This window comes from Microcaecilia unicolor, chromosome 2 (genome assembly GCF_901765095.1).
Source record: "Microcaecilia unicolor chromosome 2, aMicUni1.1, whole genome shotgun sequence".
Taxonomy (NCBI): Eukaryota; Metazoa; Chordata; class Amphibia; order Gymnophiona; family Siphonopidae; genus Microcaecilia; species Microcaecilia unicolor.
Window position 1 is genome coordinate 130,828,248 of NC_044032.1, and position 27,741 is coordinate 130,855,988.

Below are 27,741 nucleotides of genomic sequence, written 5' to 3' on the forward strand. Positions count from 1 at the left end.
GAAGATTGGAGGGTGGCCAATGTGACATCGATTTTTAAAAAGGATTCCAGGGTGATCCGGGAAATTACAGACCGGTAACCATGACATTGGTGCCGGGCAAAACAGTGGAAACTATTATATAGATTAAAATTACAGAACATGTAGACAAACATGGTTTAATGGGACAGAGTCAGCATGGGTTCAGCAAAGGGAAGTCATGCCTCACCAATCTGCTTCATTTCTTTGAAGGCGCGAATAAACATGCGGATAAGAGTGAGCCGGTTGATGTAGTGTATCTAGATTTTCAGAATGTTTTTGATAAAGTTCCTCATGAGAGACTACTGAGAAAATGAAAGAGTCCTAGGATAAGAGGCAAGGTTCTGGTGTGGATTAGGAATTGGTTATTGGACAGAAAACAGAGGGTAGGGTTAAATTGTCATTTCTCTCAAATGAGATCAGTGCTATTTAATATATTTATAAATTATATGGAAATCAGAACAACAAGTGAGGTGATTAAATTTGCAGATGACACAAAACTATTCAAGGTTGTTAAAACACGTGCGGACTGTGAAATATTGCAGGAAGACCTTACGAAATTGGAAGACTGGGCAACCAAATGGCAAATGAAATTTAATGTGGACAAATGCAAAGTGATGCACATTGGAAAGAATAATCCGAATCATAGGTACCTGATGCTAGGGTCCACCTCAGGGGTCAGCACTCAAGAAAAAGATCTAGGTGTCGTTGTAGATAATACGCTGAATCTTCTGTTCAGTGTGCAGTGGCGGGCAAAAAAAGCAAACAGGATACTAGGAATTATTAGGAAAGGGATGGTGAGTAAGACCGAAAATACTATAATGTCACTGTATTACTGCACCTTGAGTATTTTGTGTTCAGTTCTGGTCGCCGTATCTCAAAATAGATACAGCGGAATTAGAAAAGGTTCAAAGAAGAGCGACCAAAATGATAAAGGGGGATGGAACTCCTCTCGTATAAGGAAAGGCTAAAAAGGTTAGGGCTCTTCAGCATGGAAAAGAGATGGATGAGGGGAGAAATGATTGAGGTCTACAAAATCCTGAGTGGTATAAAACAAGTAGAAGTAAATCAATTTTTTACTCGTTCCAAAAGTACAAAGGCTAGGGGACACTCAAGGAAGTTACATGGAAATACTTTTAAAACAAATAGGAGGGAATATTTTTTCACCCAACGGATGGTTAAACTTAGGAACTCTTTGTTGGAGGATTTGGTAACAGTAGTTAGCATATCTGAGTTTAAAAAAAGGTTTGGACAAGTTCCTGGAGGAAAAGTCCATAGTCTGCTACTGAGACAGACATGGGGAAGCAACTGCTTGCCCTGGGGTTTGTAGCATGGAATGTTGCCACGATCTGTGCACTTCATAAAAATGCTCCCAGGTACACATCTCACCTTTGCTCCCTTATCTTGTACTCTGAGACCTCTAAAACCCACCCAAAACCTATTGCCCCCCACTGTACACCACCACAATAGCCCTTATGGGTGAAGGAAGCACTATGTGGGTACAGTAGGGTTTTGGTGACTTTGTGAGTGGTCATAGTTTCCATCATGTGTGACAGGTAGAGGAAGATAGAAACCAGAGTTCCTAATTCCATATTGCACTGCAGCGACTACTATACTACTCCAGGGACCTGCATGCTGTTCTAATAGACCTGGCTATAACATCTGAGGCTGTCGTAGAGGCTGGTAGTCATATTTTTATTCACATTTTTGGGGGTGGGAGGGGATCAGTGACCACTGGGGTGGGAATTGGTGGGTCGTTCCTGATTCTTTCCAGTGGTCATCTGGTTATTTAGGGCACCTTTTTGTGCCATATTCGTTATAAAAACAGATCTAGCTTAAACGTCTTAGGTTTTGTTGTGTTCCATTATAGCTGAAAAACGTCCACGGAACGCTCAAATCCCGCCCTTAACACTCCCCCTTGAGATTTGGACGCACTGCAGAAAAAAACAGCATAGAAAAGCATCTGAAAAATAGGTTTCAAAAATACTGATTTGGGGCATTGTTGTGAGAAAAATGTCCAAATGCTGGTTTATGCTACTTTTCAGACGTTTTTCTCTTTCGAAAATGAGCCCCACAGTGAAATACTTCTCACAAGATATCCACTGTCATATATCTTCCCTCTCAGTACACACCATGCTTTACCTTCTTGTTGATTAGTAGCCACTGGGGTTTATGTAAAGGTTTAAACCCCACTCCTCCTTGGCAGTGGGCAGACGCTCTTGCAGTGTTGGAATGCATCACACCTCTAGTGGCCACAGAAGCACTGTACTCTCTTAGAGTAGCGCGAGACTGGGAAAGAAAAATGTCATATATTAGACAACACAAGGTGTAGCCACAGAGGCCTATCAATTTTGATTGCCGGTTTTACTGTGATCAAGTGTGTTATAGTGAAGGAAATATAAGAAATTAATGTTTTATGTTAGAAAGGTGAACAGTACCTACAAAAAGAAAGACGCACAGGTAAAACCTGAACGTGTCAAACACTCTGGCTCTGCTTTCCTTATGATCAGACAGGAGGCTGGAGGTCTACAGATTACAATGGTATAAATAAGTGGAGGAGGAGTAGGCTCAAAACTAGGGAAGCCAGGGTTCAAATCCCACTGCTGATTTGTGTGACTTTGGGCAAGCCACTTAACACCCAGGTATAGACAGTCTGTAAGCCCTCAAGGGCAAGAGAAAATACCTACAGTACCTAAATGTAATTTATATTGAACGTTCACTGAAAAAAACATGTGTTAAATTTTAATCTCTCCTTTCCAAGATAGAGTTCTAGATATTTCTCCTTGTCACTGTCCCTCTGTTTTTCCTCATAGCTACTTTACCACATCCTCCCTCCATATGTTGGATATCGACAGCTTCAGCAAGTCTCCAAACCTCACCATACTTGTCCGAATCGTGACCTATTTTAGCTAAGTGATTTACTTACTTACATAAATATATTTTACTAGATAAATAATACACTAGGACAACTTATGCCTCATTCTTTCCAACCTACAGGAAAGTGGAAAGAATTATATATAAGGGGCTGAGAATATGTCTACCCATTTGTCCATCTGGGGGCAAGAATAACTCCCCAAAAAATAATGGAATACTTCTGTAAGAAAAGCAGCTTCAGCTTTGGCAGCACAGAAGCTTTGATATAACAAAACTTCGCAGTTAGAGAATTCTAAAATGCCTCTCTTTTTCTATTCTTCTCCTCTATGCCCTACCCAGCTACACCCAAACCTCCAAATCTACCCGCTGAAACTAACTTTCCACCCTTTATACCTATCTCTATGAGCAGGAACTGCCTCTTGTGTTTGAGCACAGAGCTACGTATGTCTAGTAGTGCTATAGAAATAATAAATAGTAGTAGAAATAAGTAGAACAACCAAGCTCTGCATGCTTTTCCCTCTTGCTTCATGTGACTGCTAGACAGAGGTGAGAATCGGACGCCCACTGTGTACAAGTGCAGCTATTTTGTTTTACATGAGCAAGAAAGCAGAAAGAGAGCTTAGTACTGAGGTGAATAACTCTTACATTCCAGTCCCCTGTGAGAATGTCTGCTGTGCTCATATACTCGCTAGTCCTGACGACATCATCAATATCAGTCAAGAAATCAAGATAGTTTTGATGCAAGTATAAATTAAACAGATCCCCAGGCATGTGCGACTTTTCTACAACGACCTATATTTAATAAAAGAGAAATAATGTACAAAGTTACAGCATTAACAAAATAAACTAACAAAAAATATATATCTCACTTTGCAGAACATACCGGGTCAAGAATCAGAATCCTCCCATCCACATTTAGGCCCACAAGCACCCCAGATGAAATAAAAAGACTGCAAATGGCATTTCTAGTTTAAATCCTTGAAGTGACAAAGTCAGTGAATGAAAAGAGTGCAGAGATTTGCAGAAGAGATGATGAAATAGAACTTGGTATATGACCCTTATTTCTACACATCCAAGAAGGCTGACTGAAACTGCTACTGAAACGATCTAAACACCTTCAGCTGAAAGTACTATCGAGATGTTTCCTGTTTTGTATTTAGTTATAAAACTGATTAAAGACAAGCATGGTGTACATTCTTACTAAAATAGGGTAAAAGAGTTCAGACACTGGTCTACACTGTGGACATTATGAGGCTCATTTTCAAAGCACTTAGCCTCCCAAAGTTCCATAGAAACCTATGGAACTTAGCCTCCCAAAGTGCTTTGAAAATATGCCTCCATATCAGCCTGATGCACAATACAGAATAAAAAAACCACATTGATGTCACTGAATGTGGAGACTACATGCTCTGAAAAACTACAATCAAGAGCAAACATTTCTCAAATTATTTTCTAATATAATCAATAGAAATAAAACATGGAAAAAAAAATAAGATGATACCTTTTTTATTGGACATAATACATTTCTTGATTAGCTTTTGAAGGTTGCCCTTCTTCGTCAGATCGGAAATAAGCAAATGTTGGTAGATGACAGTATATATGAGCGAAACATCAAAGCATTTCAGTGACAGTCTATATGCATGGAGACAGGGGATAAGTGAAACATCAAAGCATTTCAGTGACAGTCTAACAGGATGGGGGTGGATAGGTGAGAGTCAGGGAGACAGGAGAGCAATACTGTAATCTCACCACACTCATACCTCTACTCACAGAAAATGTATACCATATGCTTTCTTGTTGTTATGTACTGCCCCTTTTAGTTTCCTGTTGTTTCCCCCAATGTTTCACTGCTCTTTTCCATTGTTATATTCCTTAATGATACTCTGAGTTTGTCTCGCATAACTCCTCACAATGTAATCCATAACCGAGTAGTAACAAATTGTATTTCTATCACTCACAACTTATTGTAAGCCACACTGAGCCCGCAAAATGGTGGGAAAATGTGGGATACAAATGCAATAAAATAAATAAATAAAATACAAAATACAATTTTATGCTTTGTAATGGGCTAGATTAAATATTTTGACACCCACCAGACAGGGTTTTGTAGCCCATTACAAAGCATAAAATTGTATTGCTCTCCTGTCTCCCTGACTCTCACCTATCCACGCCCATCCTGTTAGTCTGTCACTGAAATGCTTTGATGTTTCACCCATCCCCTGTCTCCATGCATATAGACTGTCACTGAAATGCCTTGATGTTTCACTCATATATACTGTCATCTACCAACATTTGCTTATTTCTAATGTCACGAAGAAGGGCAACCTTCGAAAGCTAATCAAGAAATGTATTAAGTTATGTCCAATAAAAAAAGTATCATCTTATTTTCTTTTCCATGTTTTATTTTTATTGATTACCTTTCAAAGTGGACTAACACAGCTACCACACCTCTCTACTTTTCTAATACATAAACTTCAAATGCATTTATTTGGAGCATTCACACATACACAGAAAGCAAAGAGTAGCCACCCCTCTCCCAAAAGACTATCTTACAATCTCTGGTGGTCTAATGGTATATTCAGGGAAGCAGTGATCCCCAGTTGCTCTTGCCAATGTCGGCTCTACTCTCAAAATGGCTGCCATGACCTCTTGTGGCAGTCTCATGAGATTGCCACTAAAGGTCATGACAGCCATTTTGAGAGCACAGCCAGCATGGGCAGGAGTGACTGGGGATCACTCCTGCCCTGACTACACCCCTAGACCGCCAGTGATTGTAAGACAGGCCCAAGAGGGGTACCTAGAGGTGGGAAGCTCTAATTATATGATAGTGGTCAGGTCTCCTTTAAAGAATTGGCTTACTTCAGTATCAGATCACCAACTGGGTGAAGTAATTCACTATTTTAAATTCTGCCATCTCCCACTGTAAGCCCTGTTTCACTACAGAACTGTCTTGGAACTCTAAGAGTGCAAATGTCATGGTCAGTGATGTCACTTCCTCTCTTGCCTTTGCATTTCTGCACCCCAAATGCATGACTCTGCACCTTTTTTTCAATTAGTTTTATTTGCCAAACATCTGACTATTCCTCAGGGTTTCTGCATACTCCCTCAGGGATGTCCACTCTTTTGCAGATTCTCCTATCATCTGCAAATAAACAAACTTTACCTTCTAACCCTTCTGCCATATCACTCAAAGATACTGAATATAACCAGTCCTTGAGGACCACCGCTAATTATCACGCTCTCCCCAGAGTGAGTTCTATTACTATCATCCTCTGTCATCTCAAGGGCATCTAATAAAATGATCAAAAGTTTTCACCATAAAGCATAAGAGGACAGACAAAGATCTAAACATTTGTACCAAGGAGGTAAAGGACAGATACGAGAGACATTTAAATACCTCCAAGGAATAAATGCACTGGAAAGAGTTCTCTTTATTTTATTTTTATTATTTATTTTTTCATTTGTTGCATTTGTATCCCACATTTTCCCACCTCTTTGCAGGCTCAATGTGGCTTACATAGTACCATAATTGGCGTTATCCGATTCCGGTATGAACAAATACAAGTTGCGAGTAATATCAAGGTGATATTATTTATTTATGGTAGAGTGAGATACATGTAATGTAAAGACAGTTGGGGAGAACTTAGAGAGGGAAAGAAAGAGTTAGGATATGTCCGTTACGATCTTTGGTTACGTTGTGTCACAAATGTCCAGGTTTTTATGTTGGGTTGGTGGGGTATGCCCTTCTGAACAGTTCTATTTTTAGTGCTTTCCGGAAATTCATGTGGTCGAGTGTGGTTTTTACTGCTTTTGGTAATGCATTCCACAATTGTGCGCTCTGGTAGGAAAAGCTGGATGCATAGTTGGATTTGTATTTGAGTCCTTTGCTGCTTGGGCAGTGGAGGTTCAGGTATGATCGTGCTGATTTTATAGTGTTTCCTGAGTGGTAGGTCGATGAGGTCCGTCATGTATCCCGGTGCCTCGCCGTAGATGATTTTGTGAACTGTCATGCAGATTTTGAATGCGATACGTTCCTTTTAATTGGAAGCCAGTGCAGTTTTTCTCGGAGTGGTTTGGCACTGTCAAAACGCGTTTTTCCATATATAAGCCGTGCTGCTGTGTTTTGGGCAGTTTGAAGTCTCTTTATGATTTGTTCTTTGCATCCTGCATAGATTCCGTTACAATAGTCTGCGTGGCTTAGTACCATTGACTGTACCAGGTTGCAAAATATTTCCCTCGGGAAGAATGGTTTCACACGTTTTAGTTTCCACATTGAGAGAAACATTTTCTTTATGGTGAGTTCAGCTTGGGACTCTAGTTGGAGGTTTCGGTTGATTGTTACTCTGAGAATTTTCAGGCTGTCTGAAATAGGGAGGGTGTATCCTGGGGTGTTAATGTTTATGGGTTTGTATGTGTTGTATTGGGATGAAATGATGAGAGTGTGTTTTTTCTGTATTGAGTTTTAGTTGGAATGCTTTTGCCCATGAGTTCAAGATGTTTAAGCTGAGCTTGATTTTATTGGTGATTTCTGCTAAATCATGCTTGTAGGGGATGTAAAGTGTGTCGTCATCAGCGTAAATGAATGGATTAAGGCCTTGTGTGAATAAGGCTTTGGCTAGTGGGACCGTCATGAGGTTGAAAAGGATCGGTGATAGTGGTGATCCCTGTGGTACTCCACAGTCTGGTTTCCAGGGTGACGATATGTTGGTGCTTGATTTCACTTGGTATGTTCTTGTGGTTAGAAAGCCCTTAATCCAGTTGAGAGTGTTACCACCAATTCTGAAATAGTCTAGGAGTCTTAGCAATATATTATGGTTAAACCATGTCGAACGCACTGGACATGTCAAATTGAAGGAGGAGAATGCTTTTGCCTATTGCTATCTCCTGCTTGAATTTGGATAGGAGAGTGAGCAGTACTGTTTCGGTGCTATGTTGGGGTCGGAATCCTGATTGTGACTCATGTAGTATAGTGAATTTGTTTATGTAGTCGTTGAGATGTTTGGTCACCAGTCCTTCCATAAGTTTGACTACTAATGGGATAGATGCTACTGGGCGGTAGTTGGTAATGCCAATTTTTTTCTTGGTGTCTTTTGGTATTGGGGTGAGCAGGATGTTGCCTTTTTCTTTAGGGAAAATACCCCGCTGAAGCATGAAATTTAGATGGGATGTGAGATCTGTTATGGAATGGAAAGGAGACTCTAGAATGAGGGGTCCTAAAAAAGGGGTAGAATAAAACAATAATCTAAGAAAATATTTCTTTACAGAGAGGGTGGCAGATGTATGAACAGCCTCCTAACTGAGTTGGTGGAAACAAGAATAATATCAGAATTCAAGAATGATGGGGACAACTTGGGAAAGCATAGAGGATTTCTGAGGGAAAGAGCTTGTAAAGCTGATCAGGAGGTACAAATGGGCAAATGGAATGTGCAAAATGATCTTTATCTGTCATCATGTTTTATTGCTTCTTCCTGTATTAGCAACAGTCGAAACACTTCTCTCTCTTCAGTGAGGTCAAGTGATAGGCCATTAACTCCCCCATACTGTACAGATTCTCTCTCTCTACCAAAAAGCCAAAAAGGGGCTATCCTCAACTTATAGCTTATACATTTGTTCTTAGCCAAGGGGCTGAGAAGCCATGCCGGATGTACTAAAAGACTCTCTGTCCTGCAGCCAAGGTCCTCTCAAAACAATAATGTGCACACAAGGAAATAAGGTTGTCTCCTATCCAACTTGCTTTAGGCAGCAGTGAGGACTTGCTCTTAACTTTATCATATCTTTAAAAAAAAAATTAAGGGTATATTAAGGTCATGTTAATATCAGATTTTTAAAAAAGAAGTCATGCCATATTAGTAATATTGAGATTTTACACATTTAAATAATAAACCCTAAAAAAGCGCTTTTGAATACAACATATGCCCAGCATGCCAAGCAACAGTAGGAATGGAAAGTGAGCTCTCTCTGCCTCAATGAAACAACACAGCAGTGCAGAAGCAAATATTTCTTTCTTCCGGGCAAAGGTTTGAGCTAAATAGATCAGAAGAAAGCACCACCCAAAATATGGTTATAAAGCTAACTAGCTTGGTTCATTTAAGAGATGAGAATAAAGGTTACCTCTGGTTCAACTAGTAATGGGTCTCGCTCATGTGTTGATAGATGAAGTGGCAGGCGAGGAAGATGAGATTCTGTGGCTGGCTCCCCTGTAAAGCAGGTACATATTTGTTCAGTTTAATCAACAGCACCTGCGCCCTTCTCACATAGCAGCATTACAGCATGGTTGTGACAACCTGAAATTATTCTCTATTCAACTGTCTGAGCTGAGTTGTTGCTAATGGCTTAACATTAACACGTTAAATGGAAAGTGGCTGCATTATCATTTCCCTGATTATTCACTCCTGATTTCTGAAAACCTTTAGAGCATTCACACTAGAGAGTTGCACGGGGACAGAAATCTTACCCATCCCCGCCTGTCCCTGCTGGAATCTTACCCGTCCCCACCCATCCCCACTGGAATCTTACCCTTCCCCACCCATCCCCGCAAAAATTTATACCATCCCAACCCGTCCCCACCCGTCCCCGCAAGAATTTAATCCATTCCCACCCATCCCCATAAGAATTTAACCCATCCCCACCCATCCCCGTAAGAATTTAATAGTACATAAAAGAAAGTTCCAGTCAGCTCCCTCATTCTCTTTCTGGATTTGAGCCACAGCACTGTAGGCAAGGAAGGAACGGAAGTTGGAACTTGGAACACTCTGGTGCGCACATGTAAGATTTGTCTCTGATTCACTGGCAGTGTGTGCTGAGAGGCCGCCACATGCACGCGCCAGTAGATCAGGTGACATCTGATTCTCATGCCTGTGTCAGAGCTGAGGTCTGTGCACCAGCCTGGGAGCAAAGAGGATTAATAGTAACATAGTAAGTGACAGCAAATAGACCTGAACGGTCCATCCACTCTGCCCAATAGTCACACTCATGATCAATTCATCATTAAATCGAGTGTGATATTATATACTTGATTATGGTCTTTCTTTCGTGTTTCTGGAACAAAGACCACAGAAGTCTATCTGGCCCCATCCTTATGTTCCAACTGCTGGAGTTGACATCGAAGCCCACTCCAGCCTATTCATGTTCTCATTTGTGGGACACAAGACCGTAAAAGTCTGTCCAGCACTGTCCTCATGTTCCCGCCACTGAATTTGCTATCTAAGCCCTTTCCAGCCCATCCTACACCAGATTGCCATGTATTAGACACAGACCATACAAGTCTGCCAGGTATCAGCTCTAGTTCATCACAGCCAGAGTCGCCATCTAAGTGTCACTTGACATATCCACACACATGCAGCCATTTAAGGTTAGCTTTTATATAACTTCCATTTTCTAATTAGAGATCCTCTGTGTTCATCCCACGCCTTTTTGAATTCCGTCATCATTTGTGACTCTACCACCTCCTTAATGGAAGACTTTCCACATTTATGCTGTTAAAGCAAGGAAGAAGAGGAGGAGGAGGAGGAGGAGACAGCACTCAAATAAATTGGTGTTCGGTAGATGAGAGGCTGGTGCAGGTGCAGCTTACACTTACACGGGAAGCCCACAGAACTGGTTCCATCCCCGTGGGAACCCCGCAGGAACTGCCTCTGTCCCCACGGGAACCCCGTAGAACGGCTTCCATCCCCGCGGGAACCCCGCAGGAACTGCCTCTGTCCCTGCGGGAATCCCGCGGGTTCCGCAGGATTCCCGCGGGGACGGAAGCCGTGCAGCTCTCTAATTCACACATGCTTCTAGCCCCAGCAGGATGACGTCTCAAGCCCCAGAAGGCCCCAGTATATCTTAACTGGTCTTGCAAAAGGAAAATGAAGGTTTTTTTTTATGAAGATTTTTTTTCCTTTGCTTTGCTCTGTTTGTTTTGTTTTACATCTGGAAATCTGGAAGCTTCCCCTTGTTCCTTTGGGCTTTCAGTTAAGTTGACACAAGGACGCTGGCACCATACCTACCGCAGGATTTTTCCTCTATTTTATATCACCACCCAACTTACTTAGTCTAGTCATTGCAGCAGAAGTTCTCAGCCGAGTGATCCTGCATCAGGAATCATTTCAGAACCCTGCAATCATGGACACTAAATCTGACCATTATGTCACCTTTGCACGAAAGCTATGACGACTCCTTTTGTCCCTCCTCTCCCCCCAGGAGGCTGAGAAGTGAGCAGAAGATCTCAGCCAGGAATCAAATTCAGGACCTTCCGCATGGCAGCATTATGCAGCCACTGGGCTAGCCTTAGCACCTCAATTTTCTTTATAGTCTTGCAGCATTGTGTAAATCATAACTAAGCAAGAATCAGAACTGGAGATGAGAGAGAAAGCTGAATCAAAGATAATACCCAGATCCTTGCTGAATCAGAAAAATGAACAAGAGTAAACAAGAACATGTGAAGAATGGTAGGGGGGGGGGGGGGGGTCTCTTGCTCTCAGAAAGCAATACTACAGAATCAATGAACACTGAAACAGTAAGAAGGAATACTAGCTGTTTCACTAATAGTTTGCAAACCAAACTGTCCATGTGAAGCCAGCTTGTACTGAGGCAGATGAAGCCTCTGTTACCAACAAACTAACCTTCATGTTGAATGAAACCAAATAGACAAAACAAACTGCAAATCTTTCTCAGAGTAAGCACTATTTAGAAATCTTGGCTTGTGAGTTTATCTATGCCACTTACTTTTGCAGTACAGGATTTTTCCCAGGGCTCGGAAAAGGAAAAGTGAAGCATCTTTGCCACCAATTGGTTGTAACTGTTCCTGTTTGTCTAAAGCCTTTTCCAAATTCTGTTTTGGCTTTGCTTTGGATGACAATTTCCCTGGTTTGTGACTAGTTTTCTCCCTCTTGATTGGCCATGGGGTGTTCTGAAGAGAGGAATCTGTGACAGATAGGTTAACAAGAACTCTGGATTAAAGAACATACAGTTGTTTACAAAGACATGTCAACTCGTACAAAAGTCCAGAGAGATCAGGCCAGCTCCATTTAAAAGTCATAGTACTAGGTACATTTCCCAAAATCAGGACCATCATGGAGCAAAACAGCAACCTAAGCAAAGGTTGCTGTTGGCACCCTGCCTTCTTCATCCCCTCCCAGCACTTTCCCTCTCCCTCAGCTGTCTGATTGGTTCCCGTGGCCACTGCCATACTGGGTAGGCTAAACTGCTGTTGGCCAGCCTTGAGAGCATGTCAGCACATCTAAGGGGTGGGAAGGTAGGGGTATGGGTGTTATACTATGTAAAATTTGCATCCAAATTCTGTGCCACTACTGCTGTCATCTCTTCATCTCCCAATCAGTCACTTATCTTGCCTGCCTATTTTAACTGTTTTGCTGAAGATATTATAAATTTGCCTGTTCCTCGACTATGCTTTCTCTTTAGGTTGTTAGTCTCTTTGATTTGTTATTCTTAATATATTTCCCATACACTTTTATGGTATAAAAAACATGTGACTATTCCATTCACCCTGTATTTAAAAATCTCCTGTCTCAAGTCCACTGTTCATGTCTTTATGTTGCATTCCTTTCCATCTGTCAGCACGGTGTTCTAGAGCAGATCAATATAGGAGCACCTCAGTTTTACTTAACATAAAAGGTCTTCTCCAAACCTCCAACGTTCTGAAGCTGACTCCGTGGCTTCAGTGAAGGGTTCGTAACGGTGTCACATCTCTCTATGCCCCGCCCTCGCGTCAAAACGAGATGACGTCGAGGGCGGGCACCGCTCTCGCGTCAAAATGTCATGGTGTCGAGGGCGGGGAATCTGAAGGCAGGACTGGTGAGGGAACGAAATCGAAGGCTGGAGACGGACAGGCTACAGAAGTCAATACGTTATGACGTCGAGGGCGGGTAAGCAGAAAGGAGGAGGACTGAGGGAACGAAATCGAAGGCTGGAGACGGCCAGGCTACAGACGGCCAGGGCTTTCAATAACGCCGCCACTTCGACGGACCTAATCAGGGGACAGATGACAATCGCTGGGTGGCTGGAGGGGGGACAGGGGACAGAGGAGAATCACTGGATGGCTTGAGGGGGGGCAGCGGAGAGAGGAGAATCACTGGGTGGCTGGAGGGGGGACAGGGGAGACAGGAGAATCGCTGGATGGCTGAAGGGGGGCAGGGGAGACAGCATAATCGCTGGGTGGCTGAAGGGGGTCAGGGGACAGAGGATAAATCGCTGGGTGGCAGGAGGGGGCAGGGGAGACAGCATAATCGCTGGATGGCTGAAGGGGGGGCAGGGGAGACAGCATAATCTCTGGGTGGCTGAAGGGGGGCCACGGGACAGAGGATAAATCGCTGGGTGGCTGGAGGGGGGGCAGAGAAGACAGGAGAATCGCTGGGTGGCTGGAGGTGGGGCAGGGGAGACGACAATCGCTGGGTGGCTGGAGGTGGGGCAGGGGACAGAGGAGAATCGCACACACACTCTCTCTCACAGACACACTCGCACCCAGTCTCACTCTCTCTCTCTCTCACACACAAACACTCGCACGGTGCTGCCAACCACACAGAGGGGAGGGGAGGGGCAGGGGGACCTGAGACCAGAGGGGAGGGGAACACAGAGGGAAGAGGGGGTCCTGAGACCTGACAGGGGAGGGGATCCTGAGACCAGAGGGGAGGGGGAGGGGTCCCCACACCACAGATGGAGGGGGGGAGGTATCTCTGTCACACACACACTCTCTAGCTCACAGTCAGTGTCTTTCTCTCTCTCACTCTCACACAGTCTCTCACACTATATCACATTCACTCTCTATGTGTCACAGAGTCACTCTCACACACTCTCGTTCTCACAGAGTCTGTGTATCACACACATACTCTCTCACACTCACTCTGTCTCACACACGTTCTCTCACACACAGTGTATCTGTGTCAAACACACTCTCTCTCACACACTCACTGTCTCAAATACACTCTCATTCAAACACACACACACACTCTCTCACACACTCACTGTCTCAAATACACTCTCATTCAAACACACACACACACTCTCTCACACACTCACTGTCTCAAATACACTCTCATTCAAACACACACACACACTCTCTCACAGACACACTTGCACCCAGACTCACTCTCTCTCTGTCACACACACAGACACTCGCACATCCACTCTCTCACACACTCACTCTCACACACACTCTCTGAAACATACACACTCCGAGGAAAACCTTGCTAGCGCCAGTTTCATTTGTGTCAGAAACGGGCCTTATTTACTAGTTTCCAAATAATGTGTACAATGTGCTCAGAAACTTATAAGCTACTAATTTAAATGTGAAAAACACAATATTCCAGCCACTAGAATCTATCATTGCACATTAGGCTTTACTGAATTAAAAGTTCAAAAAGTATCTCTGCAGTTATGAACTTAAAGAACTTATATGTATCTCATAGTCCAAAGATGACAAAACTAAGAGAAAAGTTTTGTCATCTATGGACTATGAAATACAGTTAAGTTCTTTAAGTTCATAACTCGTTTTAACAACAACAAAAACTCAGTCTAGAGAAATACAAATAAAAGGTCAGGACATAAGACACAGGAAGAAAACTCTGAGCTGGGCTCCAGCAACAACACAGAACTAATGGTTGGCGCTGTGGGCTGAGAACTGAGGGAACAGAGTTTGATTCCCACTGTGTTTCCTTGTAACTCTGGGCAAGTTACTTAACCCTCCATTGACCCAGTTACAAAAGACTGTGAGCTCAACAAAGAAAAAAAATGATTTACATGTAATATGTAAACTGCTTTGGTTGTACCACAGAAAAGAAGTATATTAAGAATCCAATAAAGATAACTTGGCTTGCTATGTTAATGTTTATTAGATTCTTGATATGTATCCTCCTTCACTAGCAATTTGTTTCATATGAAAACACTTAAGAGAATACATGTGGAAAATAATGATGAACCTAAAGTCCTTAAAACAACAGTAAACATTTTAAGTGTACCCCTTCCCCTTCTATGCCACACCACAGGCAAGATAAGTGATTTCATTGTCTGCCCTGCATTGTTAAGACTTAATTATCAATCTCTTCAATTACCTATTAAAGAAGAAAACTGGAGACTGTTTATTGCACTTCTAATGTCACCCGAGCTCCCACAACAAAGCAGCTCCAGAGTAGTTTTATCAGGAACAGCAACTCTTCCTCCACTCTAAAAGTAAGAAATGGCCTCAGGTTAAAGGAATTGAGGAGATATCAATACAATGCTCATAAAAGAAAAAGGTGTGGGACAGTTCAGTTTCTACCTCAGGTCATTCCTGCTCACATGTGAAACACTGCTGTGCTACCATGGAGAACACTGAACTGTGGCAAAGGAACATCATACATAACTAGTATGACAACACCATAGTTGTCCAGAAGCAGCACCAAAGGGGAGTTGTGCTCCCCACCATCAACAAAGGCCGTAGGGAGCCTCATCCTGCCAGTCCAAACAGCTGCTGAAGTAGAAAGCATCTTATACTGAGATCTGGAAACATCCACTTACTTCAAACTTAATTCACTTTGTATTGCCAACATGAGAAAAGGCTGTTATTGCTCAGATCCAAAGAGTCAGTCAATGATTCATTCATTCATTGGGATTTATTTACCACCTTTTTGAAGAAATTCATCCAAAGCAGTCTTTTGTTAAACTACAAACAGGTATAGGATTCCCTTTATGTTGTTATATGATTGCAAACCACATCTGTTGCTTTGTAAAGCTACTTAAGATAAAACAGCCTACACAGAAATCTGGATATAAATTGTAAAGGCAAAGTGTACAATTTTAAGATGTCATAAATTTGTATTTAAATGAAATCAGGGCATTAATATAGTCAATTCTATTAAGCTAAGTTGAATATATATTTTGATTTTGCTGCATCAATGGTTATTCTGAATGTCACTGTGGGAGAAGAGTGGAGGAGGGTGATTTGAGAAATTCTGGGTACCGGACAAAACATTTTAGCAGTCAGAAAAAAATGAAATTCCCATTTTTTAAACATTATTTTTTGCTGTGCTTTTTGGGCACTTTTACTCATTTTGCTCCACACCATCCCCTTTGTCTACCTTCTTTCCTTCAACCACTCTCTCTCCTTTCCATCCAGCTTTTTTTCCAAGCCATTTCCTTCCCCCTTAGTCCTTAAATTCTACTCCCTAGAAGAACGCAGTGGCATCAGCAGCTTCCCCTCCATATGCTCCAGTAGCTAGACTACCACCATGTGCCAGATAAGAAAACTCCATTGCTGGAGATGTTTCCATCCTTCTAAATGCAATATTCATCAGACTGAAGAAGGCAGACACTACATAGACAATTCTGTAAAGGGTGCCTAAATTTAGTTGGCAATAGTGTGTACAAGTATACAGAATACTAGCACTTACTTGTGTGATTGGCACCAATAATTGGCAGTTTAGTGCATATGTGTAATGTGCTATTCTTTAAACAGTGAACCTAAATCATCTATGGCAGGATTCTATAAACAGCACTCAAAAATTGGTGCGCCTTACAGAGTTATGCTTGGTGCTGATTCCCACACCCTAAACTTTGGGCGCTGGATTTACACCTGCTGAAACCTTGTATAAATGCTGGTGCCCAACTTTAGCATGCCCTTACCCATTATTCTGTAACAACGAATGCAAATTTTCAGAATACCCCAACATGCCCTCCCATGGCCATGACTCTTGAGTTGCAGCCTATGGGATTTGGGCACCAAGCGTTGCCAAATATAATGTAGCCATGTGTGTGCGCAAATCCTAATTGGTGCCAATTAAGCTTAGTAATTGGCTGTTAGTGACCAATTACTGCTCGTTAATGGATCGTTAGCCAATTAAGTTGTGTTCACATCTCAGGATCATGCCCAAATCTGGGTGCCATATAAAGAACCCGGGAGATAGTGTGCAACTGCAAGGCGACATTTGCATGGGTGTGCCACCTAGTAATAGTAATACACCTAGTAATAGAATTCTGTCAGGTGCACGCATTGCTTGGTGTACTCAGACGTGCCCACTTATGCCTGCTGTTGAGGTGACATAAGTGGCTGTGCCAAACTATTGGTGCCCCAAAACTGACTTGCCAATAGCCATTATAGAATTCCATGCAGGACCAGAGGACATGCGACTGTCTCTTTATCACTTTATCTAAGAACTGCTGACTCCATGTTGGTTGCTTCTTGTTCTTACTGCGTGTGTTTGGATGAAGCTGTAAGAACAAGCAACCAACATGGAGTCAGCAATTCTTAGTTAAAGTGATGAAGAGACAGTCGCATGTCCTCTGGTCCTGCATGGAATATGAAAATGGCTGCAATGTTTCCAAGTACCCACTTTTCTGGTGAAGAAACACAGTTGTATTGAACATTGATATATGGGAAGATTAAGTGAAAGTTCAGCGTGAAATACACTTTAATAACAACTATTTCTTTGTAACGGAGTAACTATAGACTCTACTATTTTGCAGTGACTGTGAGGAATATGGACTGAAGTTTGCACTAGTAATGTATGAATATTTAGTAAACGGTATTGGTTATGTAGTTTGTAGGAATGAGTGATTGTAAGAATGTGTAGTGATGTTGGTATGTGTTAAAAGTTTTAATGATAGGAGTAGTATGTGTTGAACAAAACTTGAGATAATAATACAGTATTTAATAAAAAGAGTGAATATAAATGTCATAACAGTTGTTATAGAATTTGTATGGTTTAATTTATTGAGACAGACATGGGGAAGCAACTGCAAGCCCCAGGACTGGTAGCATAGAATGCTGCCACTAATTGGGTTTCTGTGACCTGGCTTGGCCACTCTTATGTTCTTATTATGCTACTTGACTGCCTACTATATATTTTTATACACTTGTGTGTCAAACAGCTTCCACCTTTTTATCTGTAATTTTCTTATGTGTTCTCTAGTTTTAACCTTTGATTGTGTTGGTATTACCCACTGATTTTTGAAGTAACAGAGGACAATATTCTGATTGTAATAATTATATTGATGGCAATTTCACTATTTTAATATTATTTATGTCTGCTAATTATTTATATGGATCATTTTGTTTTCCAAGATGTCATTGTATTATGTCTACACTTGTATTTTTTCATTTATGTTATCTCGATTACCACAGCACTGAAACAGTACTAGTTATTCTCCTGACTAAATTTAAACAAGCGATCGCAACTGGCAAAAACATACTTCTTCTACAATTCGACATAGTGCTTTCGACATGGTTGATCATGGAATATTACTACACATCCTAGAATACTTCGGAATCGGAGACAATGTTCTCAATTGGTTTAAGGGCTTCCTGACCACAAGATCATACCAAGTGATATCTAACTCAACCACATCAGCCACATGGATACCTGAATGTGGAGTCCCTCAAGGATTCCCCCTCTCGCCGACTCTCTTCAACCTAATGATGACACCCTTGGCCAAATTATTATCCAGTCAAAACCTCAATCCATACATATATGCAGATGACGTAATGATTTACATTCCGTTCAAACACGATTTAAAGGAAATCATTAACGACATCAACCAAAGCTTCCGTATCATGTATTCATGGGCGGATGCATTTCAGTTGAAACTTAATGCAGAAAAAACACAATGTCTTATACTCACCTCACAACATAACACGAGCAAATTCACCACCATAAACACACCAAACTTGTCCCTTCCCATTTCAGACACCCTGAAAATTCTTGGAGTTACCATTGATCGAAATCTTACACTTGAAAGTCATGTGAAAAATACAACTAAGAAGATGTTCCATTCAATGTGGAAACTAAAAAGAGTAAGACCTTTCTTCCCAAGGACCATCTTTCGCAACCTGGTACAGTCAATAGTGCTTAGTCACCTAGATTACTGCAATGCACTCTACGCTGGCTGTAAAGAGCAAATCATCAAGAAACTTCAAACTGCCCAAAACACTGCAGCCAGACTCATATTTGGAAAAACAAAATACGAAAGTGCTAAACCCCTAAGAGAAAAGCTATACTGGCTTCCACTTAAAGAACTTATCACGTTCAAGGTATGCTCTCTAGTTCATAAAATCATTCACGGAGATGCCCCAGCCTACATGTCAGACCTGGTAGACTTGCCACCCAGGAACGCTAAAAGATCATCCCGCACATTCCTTAATCTTCACTTCCCCAGCTGTAAAAGTCTAAAATACAAAGTAACGCATGCGTCAAACTTTTCATACCTGAGCACACAGCTACAGAACGCATTACCGCTCAATTTAAAAACTATATATGAATTAACTAACTTTCGTAAATCTCTGAAGACCCACCTTTTCAACAAGGCATACCACAAAGATCATAAGTACATAAGTACATAAGTAGTGCCATACTGGGAAAGACCAAAGGTCCATCTAGCCCAGCATCCTGTCACCGACAGTGGCCAATCCAGGTCAAGGGCACCTGGCACGCTCCCCAAACGTAAAAACATTCCAGACAAGTTATACCTAAAAATGAGGAATTTTTCCAGTCCATTTAATAGCGGTCTATGGACTTGTCCTTTAGGAATCTATCTAACCCCTTTTTAAACTCCGTCAAGCTAACCGCCCGTACCACGTTCTCCGGCAATGAATTCCAGAGTCTAATTACACGTTGGGTGAAGAAAAATTTTCTCCGATTCGTTTTAAATTTACCACACTGTAGCTTCAACTCATGCCCTCTAGTCCTAGTATTTTTGGATAGCGTGAACAGTCACTTCACATCCACCCGATCCATTCCACTCATTATTTTATACACTTCTATCATATCTCCCCTCAGCCGTCTCTTCTCCAAGCTGAAAAGCCCTAGCCTTCTCAGCCTCTCTTCATAGGAAAGTCGTCCCATCCCCACTATCATTTTCGTCGCCCTTCGCTGTACCTTTTCCAATTCTACTATATCTTTTTTGAGATACGGAGACCAGTACTGAACACAATACTCCAGGTGCGGTCGCACCATGGAGCGATACAACGGCATTATAACATCCGCACACCTGGACTCCATACCCTTCCTAATAACACCCAACATTCTATTCGCTTTCCTAGCCGCAGCAGCACACTGAGCAGAAGGTTTCAGCGTATCATCGACGACGACACCCAGATCCCTTTCTTGATCCGTAACTCCTAACGCGGAACCTTGCAAGACGTAGCTATAATTCGGGTTCCTCTTACCCACATGCATCACTTTGCACTTGTCAACATTGAACTTCATCTGCCACTTGCACGCCCATTCTCCCAGTCTCGCAAGGTCCTCCTGTAATCGTTCACATTCCTCCTGCGACTTGACGACCCTGAATAATTTTGTGTCATCGGCGAATTTAATTACCTCACTAGTTATTCCCATCTCTAGGTCATTTATAAATACATTAAAAAGCAACGGACCCAGCACAGACCCCTGCGGGACCCCACTAACTACCCTCCTCCACTGAGAATACTGGCCACGCAATCCTACTCTCTGCTTCCTATCTTTCAACCAGTTCTTAATCCATAATAATACCCTACCTCCGATTCCATGACTCTGCAATTTCTTCAGGAGTCTTTCGTGCGGCACTTTGTCAAACGCCTTCTGAAAATCCAGATATACAATATCAACCGCCTCCCCATTGTCCACATGTTTGCTTACCCCCTCAAAAAAATGCATTAGATTGGTGAGGCAAGACTTCCCTTCACTAAATCCGTGCTGACTTTGTCTCATCAGTCCATGTTTTTGTATATGCTCTGCAACACATCTCCACCTTAACTATAATCAGAACTGGTTTTTTTCTTTTTTTCTTATATCTGCTTGTTTAATTTCTATTATGTCATCCATGTTCTCTATGAAACACTAACTTATCTTCCAATCTATTATCTACCAATAACGTCACATTGTAAGCCACATTGAGCCTGCAAATAGGTGGGAAAATGTGGGATACAAATGCAACAAATAAATAAAATAAATTTTAAGTTTAGACACTTATTTTAATTATCCTTTATAAGCTTACTAGTAAAAGAGGCCCATTTCCGAAAGAAATGAAACGGGCGCTAGCAAGGTTCCACGCCCCCCTCCCTACCTCCTTCTCTCCCTCTCTTTCTTCTGAGTTCCATGCCCCCCTCCCTCCCTCTCCTCCGAGGTCCAGGCACCCCTCCCCTTCCAGGACCCCCTCCCTCCCCTTCGAGTTCCAGGACGCCCCTCCCTTCCCCTTCGAGTTCCACGGCCCCCCTCTCCTCCAAGTTCCATACCCCCGCGCCTCCCTCCCTCTCTCTCTGTCCCCTCCGAGTGCAAGCACGACCTGTCCTCCGGCAGCCCCTCGCCTTCCTGTGTGCCGGCGGTAATTTAAAAATTCTTACTTCAGTGTCCAGCATCTGCAGTGAAGGCAAGCGGTGCTTCAGACTGCCTTCCTATGTGTCTCAGCTCTGCCTCTGGTCCCGCCCTCATTTCCTGTTTCCGGAAGGGCAGGACCAGAGGCAGAGCTGAGACACATGGGAAGGCAGTCTGAAGTGCCGCTCACCTTCACTGCAGACGCCGGACCCCGAGGTAAGAATTTTTAAATTACAGCCAGCACACAGGAAGGTGAGGGGCTGCCAGACAGATCGTGCTTGCACTCCGAGGGGAGAGAGCGAGAGGGAGGGAGGCATGGGGCCAGGAGAGGTGGGCAGGAACGTCCTCCTGCAACTCGAAGGGGAGGGGGGCCTGTAACTCGGAGGGGAGGAGAGGGAGGGAGGGGGCATGGAACTCTGAGGAGAGGGGGCTGATTCTCTACTCACCTCTGCTGGCTGGTGCTGGTTCCCTCTCACTGATCTGCCCTCTGACATCATCGCCAGGACGGACCAATGGGAAGTGCGTTACGAACCCAGGCATCCAGACGGAGGTGCAAATTATTATATACAATAAGTTTGTATGTAAATATTTTTATATTGGTTTTAATAGACCCCTGACAAAGGGGTTCCACCAAAACATGGCCTGTGTTGGGTCCTTCAATAAACTTTGGATGCCAGCCCATTCTTGGAGGCCAATTGTGCTTTTTTGCGCGACTTGGTTTCCCATGCTTTGGACTCCCTCTCTTCCTTCTGCCAGAATGAAGGAACGGACAGTGAAATGCTAACAAAAAATTGGCACATAATAGTGAGAGATTTCAATTAAATTCACAGATGTCAAATGATTGTTTCATGGAGCAGCTGGTCCTGGCACAAGAGAAAAGTGATTTAGAGCTAATCCTCACTTGAATGAAGAACCTGGTACAAGGGGTAATTATGGTGGGGCTGTTTGCCAATGACACTCCTAAGGAAATCAAATTTGACATTTACTGGACAGAGAACATTATGGAAATTTGCTGCAGTAGCATTTAACTTTAAAAGGGAGACACTATTTCTAATGTCTTTATTTTATCAAAGGAGCACTGCAAAGGTTAAACATTTGCATGAAGTGTGGACACTCTTTATAAACACCCTCTTGGAAGTCCAGTCAAATACATACCACATATTAAAAAAAAAGATTAAAGAAAAACTGAACATCTGCCAGCATAAACTAAATGTAAAGGTGAAAAAAGGCTATAAAAGCCAAAAGGACAGCTTACAAAAAAAAAAATGGAAAACAGATCCAAAAGAACTTGATTTTAATTACTCAATTTTTCCAAATGTATTACAATCTGGTACACAAATATTTCCCTGCTTAAGTGGTGGGCTTACAATCTAAGCTGTAACCAAGGCAATGGATGGTCAAGTGTCTTGCCAAAAGCCATAAGCAATGTCAATGGAAGCAGCACGATCTGAACCCCGATTATTTTTCCTTCTTATTTAAATGGTAAATATAGTAACTTTATAAGAGGTTTAAACATTTTTTTTGTTTTGTTTTATTGTCCTAGTTATTAGGACAGTTTTCAAAGGAATTTACCTGAACCACAGTTTTGAATGTAGGTAGAAGGTTAACAGTAGCAACGCTCTCACTAATGGTGATGAAACTTAAGGGTTTTTTGTTTGTTTTTTTTACTTCATTTGCACAATTCTTCTCCAGATTGCACAATCATGTCTTCATGACAAAGGCTGTAATCTAATAATGACTGAAATTACTGTATTGTTGTTGCAGTGCTCATGAACAAAATGTTTCCTAGTATGTATCATTTGTAAACAGTCATTTGATGTACAATTTATATAACATTGTAGCTTTAAGTGTGACTTTTTGGAGTAGCTGTTGGTAGTCTCTAGTGGATACCTGGTTTAGAAAGGGAGTACATGGATTTAATTGATCAGTTAATAAGTTGTTAATTCAAATTCATGGCTAAAGTAAAGGAAATGTGCCTGTAAGTGGGCCTTACCTCAGCTATCTGGAACAACAACAATTACTGAGAACACTGTGGCAGGGAAGTTTGCTGGCTTATAACATCATATCAAGTGGCCAGCAACCAGTACAAAGGGAAGGCTGCCTGTGGCGTGTGACCGCAGGCACATGCCTGAAGGAGCAGGTCTTTCCCCTTTGGAGCCCTTTCAGAGCTGTGACAAAGAACGAGGGTGAAGACCTGCTGAGTGGAATAGTTGAATTATTATTTTTTAAATCTTTGACTCTCTTTATAGATGAGCACAAGTGTAAGAACAAAGGCCCTTCTGTGCTGTTGCTGTTATGGGTCCTATGGACAAGTATATCATGATATCTAAAAGGACAGCAGAGGGTTCCTTCAATACTCATGAGGGCTCAGCAGCCTCTCAAGTCGCTAAATTTTGAGAGCTGACCTACCACAAAGCCTCCTATGTCTTTCTTGTTAAGCTCTGCACTATGGGTCTCCTACATCAGATTCCCTGCTTTCCATTGTTGCAGGTGTTACCTTTATAAATCCAGTCCTATAGCTTTAGTAGAAATTCCTGTGCCTGTGGATGTTAATGTCTCTTCAGTCTTCTTCAGGAGTTAAACAAGAGGCGTCTCTTGCAGATATATGGGAAATTGCCCAGTTGGTACAGCATCCCTTTTACGTCCCCAGAACAAATCACCATACACTGATCAGAAGGGGACTCATGCTAACTGGGGACAGGCCCAATATTCTTAAATAGTGTGAGAAACATAAAATTGTATTTTTGCAACCTGTTATACCACCTTAATGGTATTATTGCCTGGGGCCCTAATACTGGTCCAGTAGCTACCTGCCTTGTGCATGAAAAGGAAAAACATATAATGCAAACAAAGTATGAAACTTATCCTCTGAGGGTGAATCATACTGGGGTTCTTCTCTTTGTGATTTATTTTATGTCCTTGACTTTCATTTAATCTCTTTTAAGCTCTGCCTGCCTCTATGTGCCTGCTGTGCCTAGTGCACCTACAGCTGACCCTTATTTAATTTCAGGTGCCTTTTACAGCCAAGGCCTGTATTAATTATTTTCTTGTTTTATTTCTTATTTCAATGCTGCAGTAGCTTGGGTAAAGTTCTCATTTCCTGTTACCCCTCCTCCAGCAGCTATTTCCCTAAGTACACATACCTAAAATCCACATCTCTCTAGATCATCATTGCCTAACCATAGTTCTATTCAAGAAGAAGGAGAAATCCAAAATCCATCCCTATTCTCCAGCTACTCTGCTTTATTGTATATACAAGTAGGTTGTAGGAAACTGCTTTATAAAGAAATCCTTTGATCACTGTACTAGATGAGGATATTTGGAAGGGGAGGCATTTGGCCAAAGCCGATACATTTTATGGCCAGGCCTCAATTATTTTGGGAACCAGGTTCTTCCCTCCCTGATTTTTCTCTAGCTCAGACAAATACTCACTAAAATTCACTCCTTCACTCACCTTCAACCATGATTCTGTCAAACATAATAAGGTCAGTCTTCGAACAGCACTTGTATGTTTATTTTTGTGCTGGATTCACAAGTAGTGTCAATTCTCAAAATGCACTTCTTTCCAGTTGATGAATGAATAAATTCCCTTGCCTCCAACATTATATTGCAAACCGAACAGGGATCACATTTTCTCTGTTTTCCTTGTCGTAGGTATCGAAGCTGTCTCTGAGATCATATGTCATTCGTGCTCAATAGATCTCCAAGGTTACATCCACGCTGATACGAAAACAGCAGTCTCGTTCTTTCAAACACCTGATGGACTTTAAACATCTCAAAATGTTTTTTTACTGCCTTATAAAGTACATTTGTGGTAGCATTAAATTTAGTCACAAATGGAATATCATCATCTTCCTGCCTTATATTGTAACAATGCATCTCTTGGATTGTATAGAGCTCTTCTTGCTGCTCATTTCACTATTTCTCTTGGATAATCCCGCTGCGCAAATTTCGTACTCAGCTCTTTAGTTTTTTGTTTAAAGTCTACATCTGAAGAACATATCCACCCATCTTAAAAACTGAGTGAATGGAATATAAGTCAATGGAGTATAAGTCATCACAAGAACAAAATATAAGAAAATCAATGGACTGCATTATGGACTTATAGCCCATTTAGTTATGTTTAAACAAAAGATATCTGAATAAAACAACAAAATATGTATTTTTATTTTGACTTATAAAACCAATTGTTTCTGAAACATGCTCAAAACAAAATAATCCATTTGTGTATCTAAAATGTAAACTTCTACAAAACAGATTAAGTGAAGATGTGATTAACCCTCCATTGCCCCAGGTACAAATAAGTACCTGTATACAATATGTAAGCCGCATTGAGCCTGCCATGAGTGGGAAAGCGTGGGGTACAAATGTAACAAAAAAATAAATAAATAAAAAATTACAAGTGCCCCAATGAGAGTTTAATTTTACTTCTATTTAATTTCAATATATTCCATCTTTACAACACCAGGCTTCCCAAGTTAAGATGAACCCATCAGGAAACAGGATATCCTCACTGAAATGTGGCCATCTGCATTGTACATAACAGTGTAGAAAAACGAGCACAAAATACAGAGTTTATAACTGCTGTTTCTACCAGCTACAATAATTTTTTAAGCTGTTTTAGCGATATTCAATTTTTATTTCATGATAGTTATATCTTCACACGGAAGCTTTCAAATAAATTAAAAAGCTATATAAGTAAACAAAGAAAGAAAAAAATATTTTGTCTTGCACCTTTTAAGGCACTGCCTATCCAAATGGAACAGAGTTTGACGTTTTAAGATGGACTACGCAAAGGTAGTCCCTTATTTCTAATAAACGTTTCCTATTGTTTTCAATAGCGTTTGCTATTGTTTTGGGTGAGTGAAAATGGTGGCAAGCTCCGCCTACTGGCTTCAGCTTTATGTTGTCAGCTTTATGAAGGACTGGGAACAGGTACAGCATTCTCATGTGCCTTACCTACTCCCAATTAATCAGAATTTCAAATGCTGTAGGTTTTATTGTTGGCAGACCCAGAAATATTCTACAATAATCTGAAAAAAAATTGAATTATACAAGTTCATCATTATAGAATTCTTGGTGACTTACCCTATTAGCCTCAGCAGTGGCTATTCGATTAAGTACTTTCATCATGCTTGTTGGAGCCACAGGGTTGAAACTGTCAATGATAACCACAATAAAGTAAGTACCACGTGACAAACTTCCAGCTTTCTCTCACAGGCAGAGCAATGTGTGTGGTAAAAATTCTTCCTCACCTAATATTAGAAAAGGAGAGCTCTTCCTGGATCTCCTTGGGGAACAGCAATCTCTGGTTGCTATCTCCACTGATACTATCAGAGACTATGAACACCAGGGGACAACGACCAATCTGCACAAACCGCCTAGAGTTAAAACATGTGTAGATTTCAGGTTAGTTCCTGCTGGATCTAGCTGTTAGCCTCCCCTTACAACAAGCCCCTTTATATTTATCACTCACCTCAGAATTTGATGCAAGCTGGCAGGCTCTCTGTAGAATACGTTTGGCAAGTCCTGTTGAAAACACATACATAATCATCAGAAGCAGGCACGTGGAGGGAAAAGGAACAGAAGGCGGTATTCCAGAACAAGTATGGGATAAGAAAATCAAATCAGGATTTGTTCACTGCTTAAAATTAGCAGTGTTTCCAACTCACTAAAAAAATAGTGTTATTTAAAACAAATATGGTCAGTGTAAGTTCACCAACTTATTCCCTCCCATGTCCCTTGTCCCAAAACTGGGTCTGTTTTTTTTATCTGAGTAGCATGACAAGAGCTAACTACAACCTCCTCCCTCCAATGTGCACCTCCTTCTGAACCACTGTCTGTTATGTGCATTGTCCAGCATAAAAGACAGCAGCCGACAACAGTAACACCCCAATAACTACTTCATGGCATTAAACTACTTATTTGAAGAACATTACGATGGAAGACACAAACAACATAAGGTGATTTGGTAACGTATAGATGCAGGAGACATGGTTATTGAGAATAGACAAGGGATGCTCACAGCCAGTGCTGGTAACAAGAATACTGTCCTTCAACTTTCACAGAATGGCCAGGTGCTCCTAAATAAAACTGTATTCAATTAAAGAAAAGCACAGCCAAAACATTCCAATGGAGATTTTTTTCAGCTTTGTAATTTATTGGCTGGTTCTCATTAAGCCAGAAGCACAAAAAGGAGGAGGAGTAAAGTGCCAACACAAAAACAAAACAAGAAAAAGGATTAAAATATTGCCTTCTAAAACTCTTGTCAATTTTTTTCTGAGCATCACTCACTTCTACAAGTATAAGTTTCCTGTCTGTCTCTGTTGAGTCTCCCACCATCTGCAGTTTAGTATACTTGTTTGCTCTTAACAAAAACTCTTGGAAAAGAACCGTCTGGGACTGACTGGGAAACATTTGACAGCTTGACTCTGAAAAGAAAGAAAACAACTTAAAACTGTTTGCCTTCATGGTACTGCAGCCATGTACTGCTGACTAATTACTTTGAGCTATTCATTAATAATACATCCCTTAAGGGAAGCTAAACTGCAGAAAAATAAATGAATCGGTAAAAACATTTTCCTCTTTA

General features: G+C 41.5%; 1 protein-coding gene across 3 annotated transcripts in view; it reads right to left on the reverse strand.

The window, feature by feature from the left end:
* RAD17 (RAD17 checkpoint clamp loader component) overlaps window positions 1-27,741 on the reverse strand; it is a 79,061-nt gene that overhangs the window by 17,801 nt on the left and 33,519 nt on the right. For 2 of the 3 annotated variants that reach the window (XM_030193329.1, XM_030193328.1), the window contains exons 6-14: window positions 27,447-27,583; window positions 26,629-26,681; window positions 26,408-26,533; window positions 26,241-26,310; window positions 14,940-15,051; window positions 11,599-11,796; window positions 9,001-9,086; window positions 3,535-3,681; window positions 2,158-2,304 (exon numbers count right to left, since the gene is read on the reverse strand). In XM_030193329.1, coding sequence (XP_030049189.1) covers window positions 2,158-2,304; window positions 3,535-3,681; window positions 9,001-9,086; window positions 11,599-11,796; window positions 14,940-15,051; window positions 26,241-26,310; window positions 26,408-26,533; window positions 26,629-26,681; window positions 27,447-27,583 — 1,076 coding nt within the window. Of the gene's footprint in view, window positions 1-2,147; window positions 2,305-3,534; window positions 3,682-9,000; window positions 9,087-11,598; window positions 11,797-14,939; window positions 15,052-26,240; window positions 26,311-26,407; window positions 26,534-26,628; window positions 26,682-27,446; window positions 27,584-27,741 lie in introns of all 3 variants that reach the window. The other variant, XM_030193330.1, reaches the window with a different exon arrangement.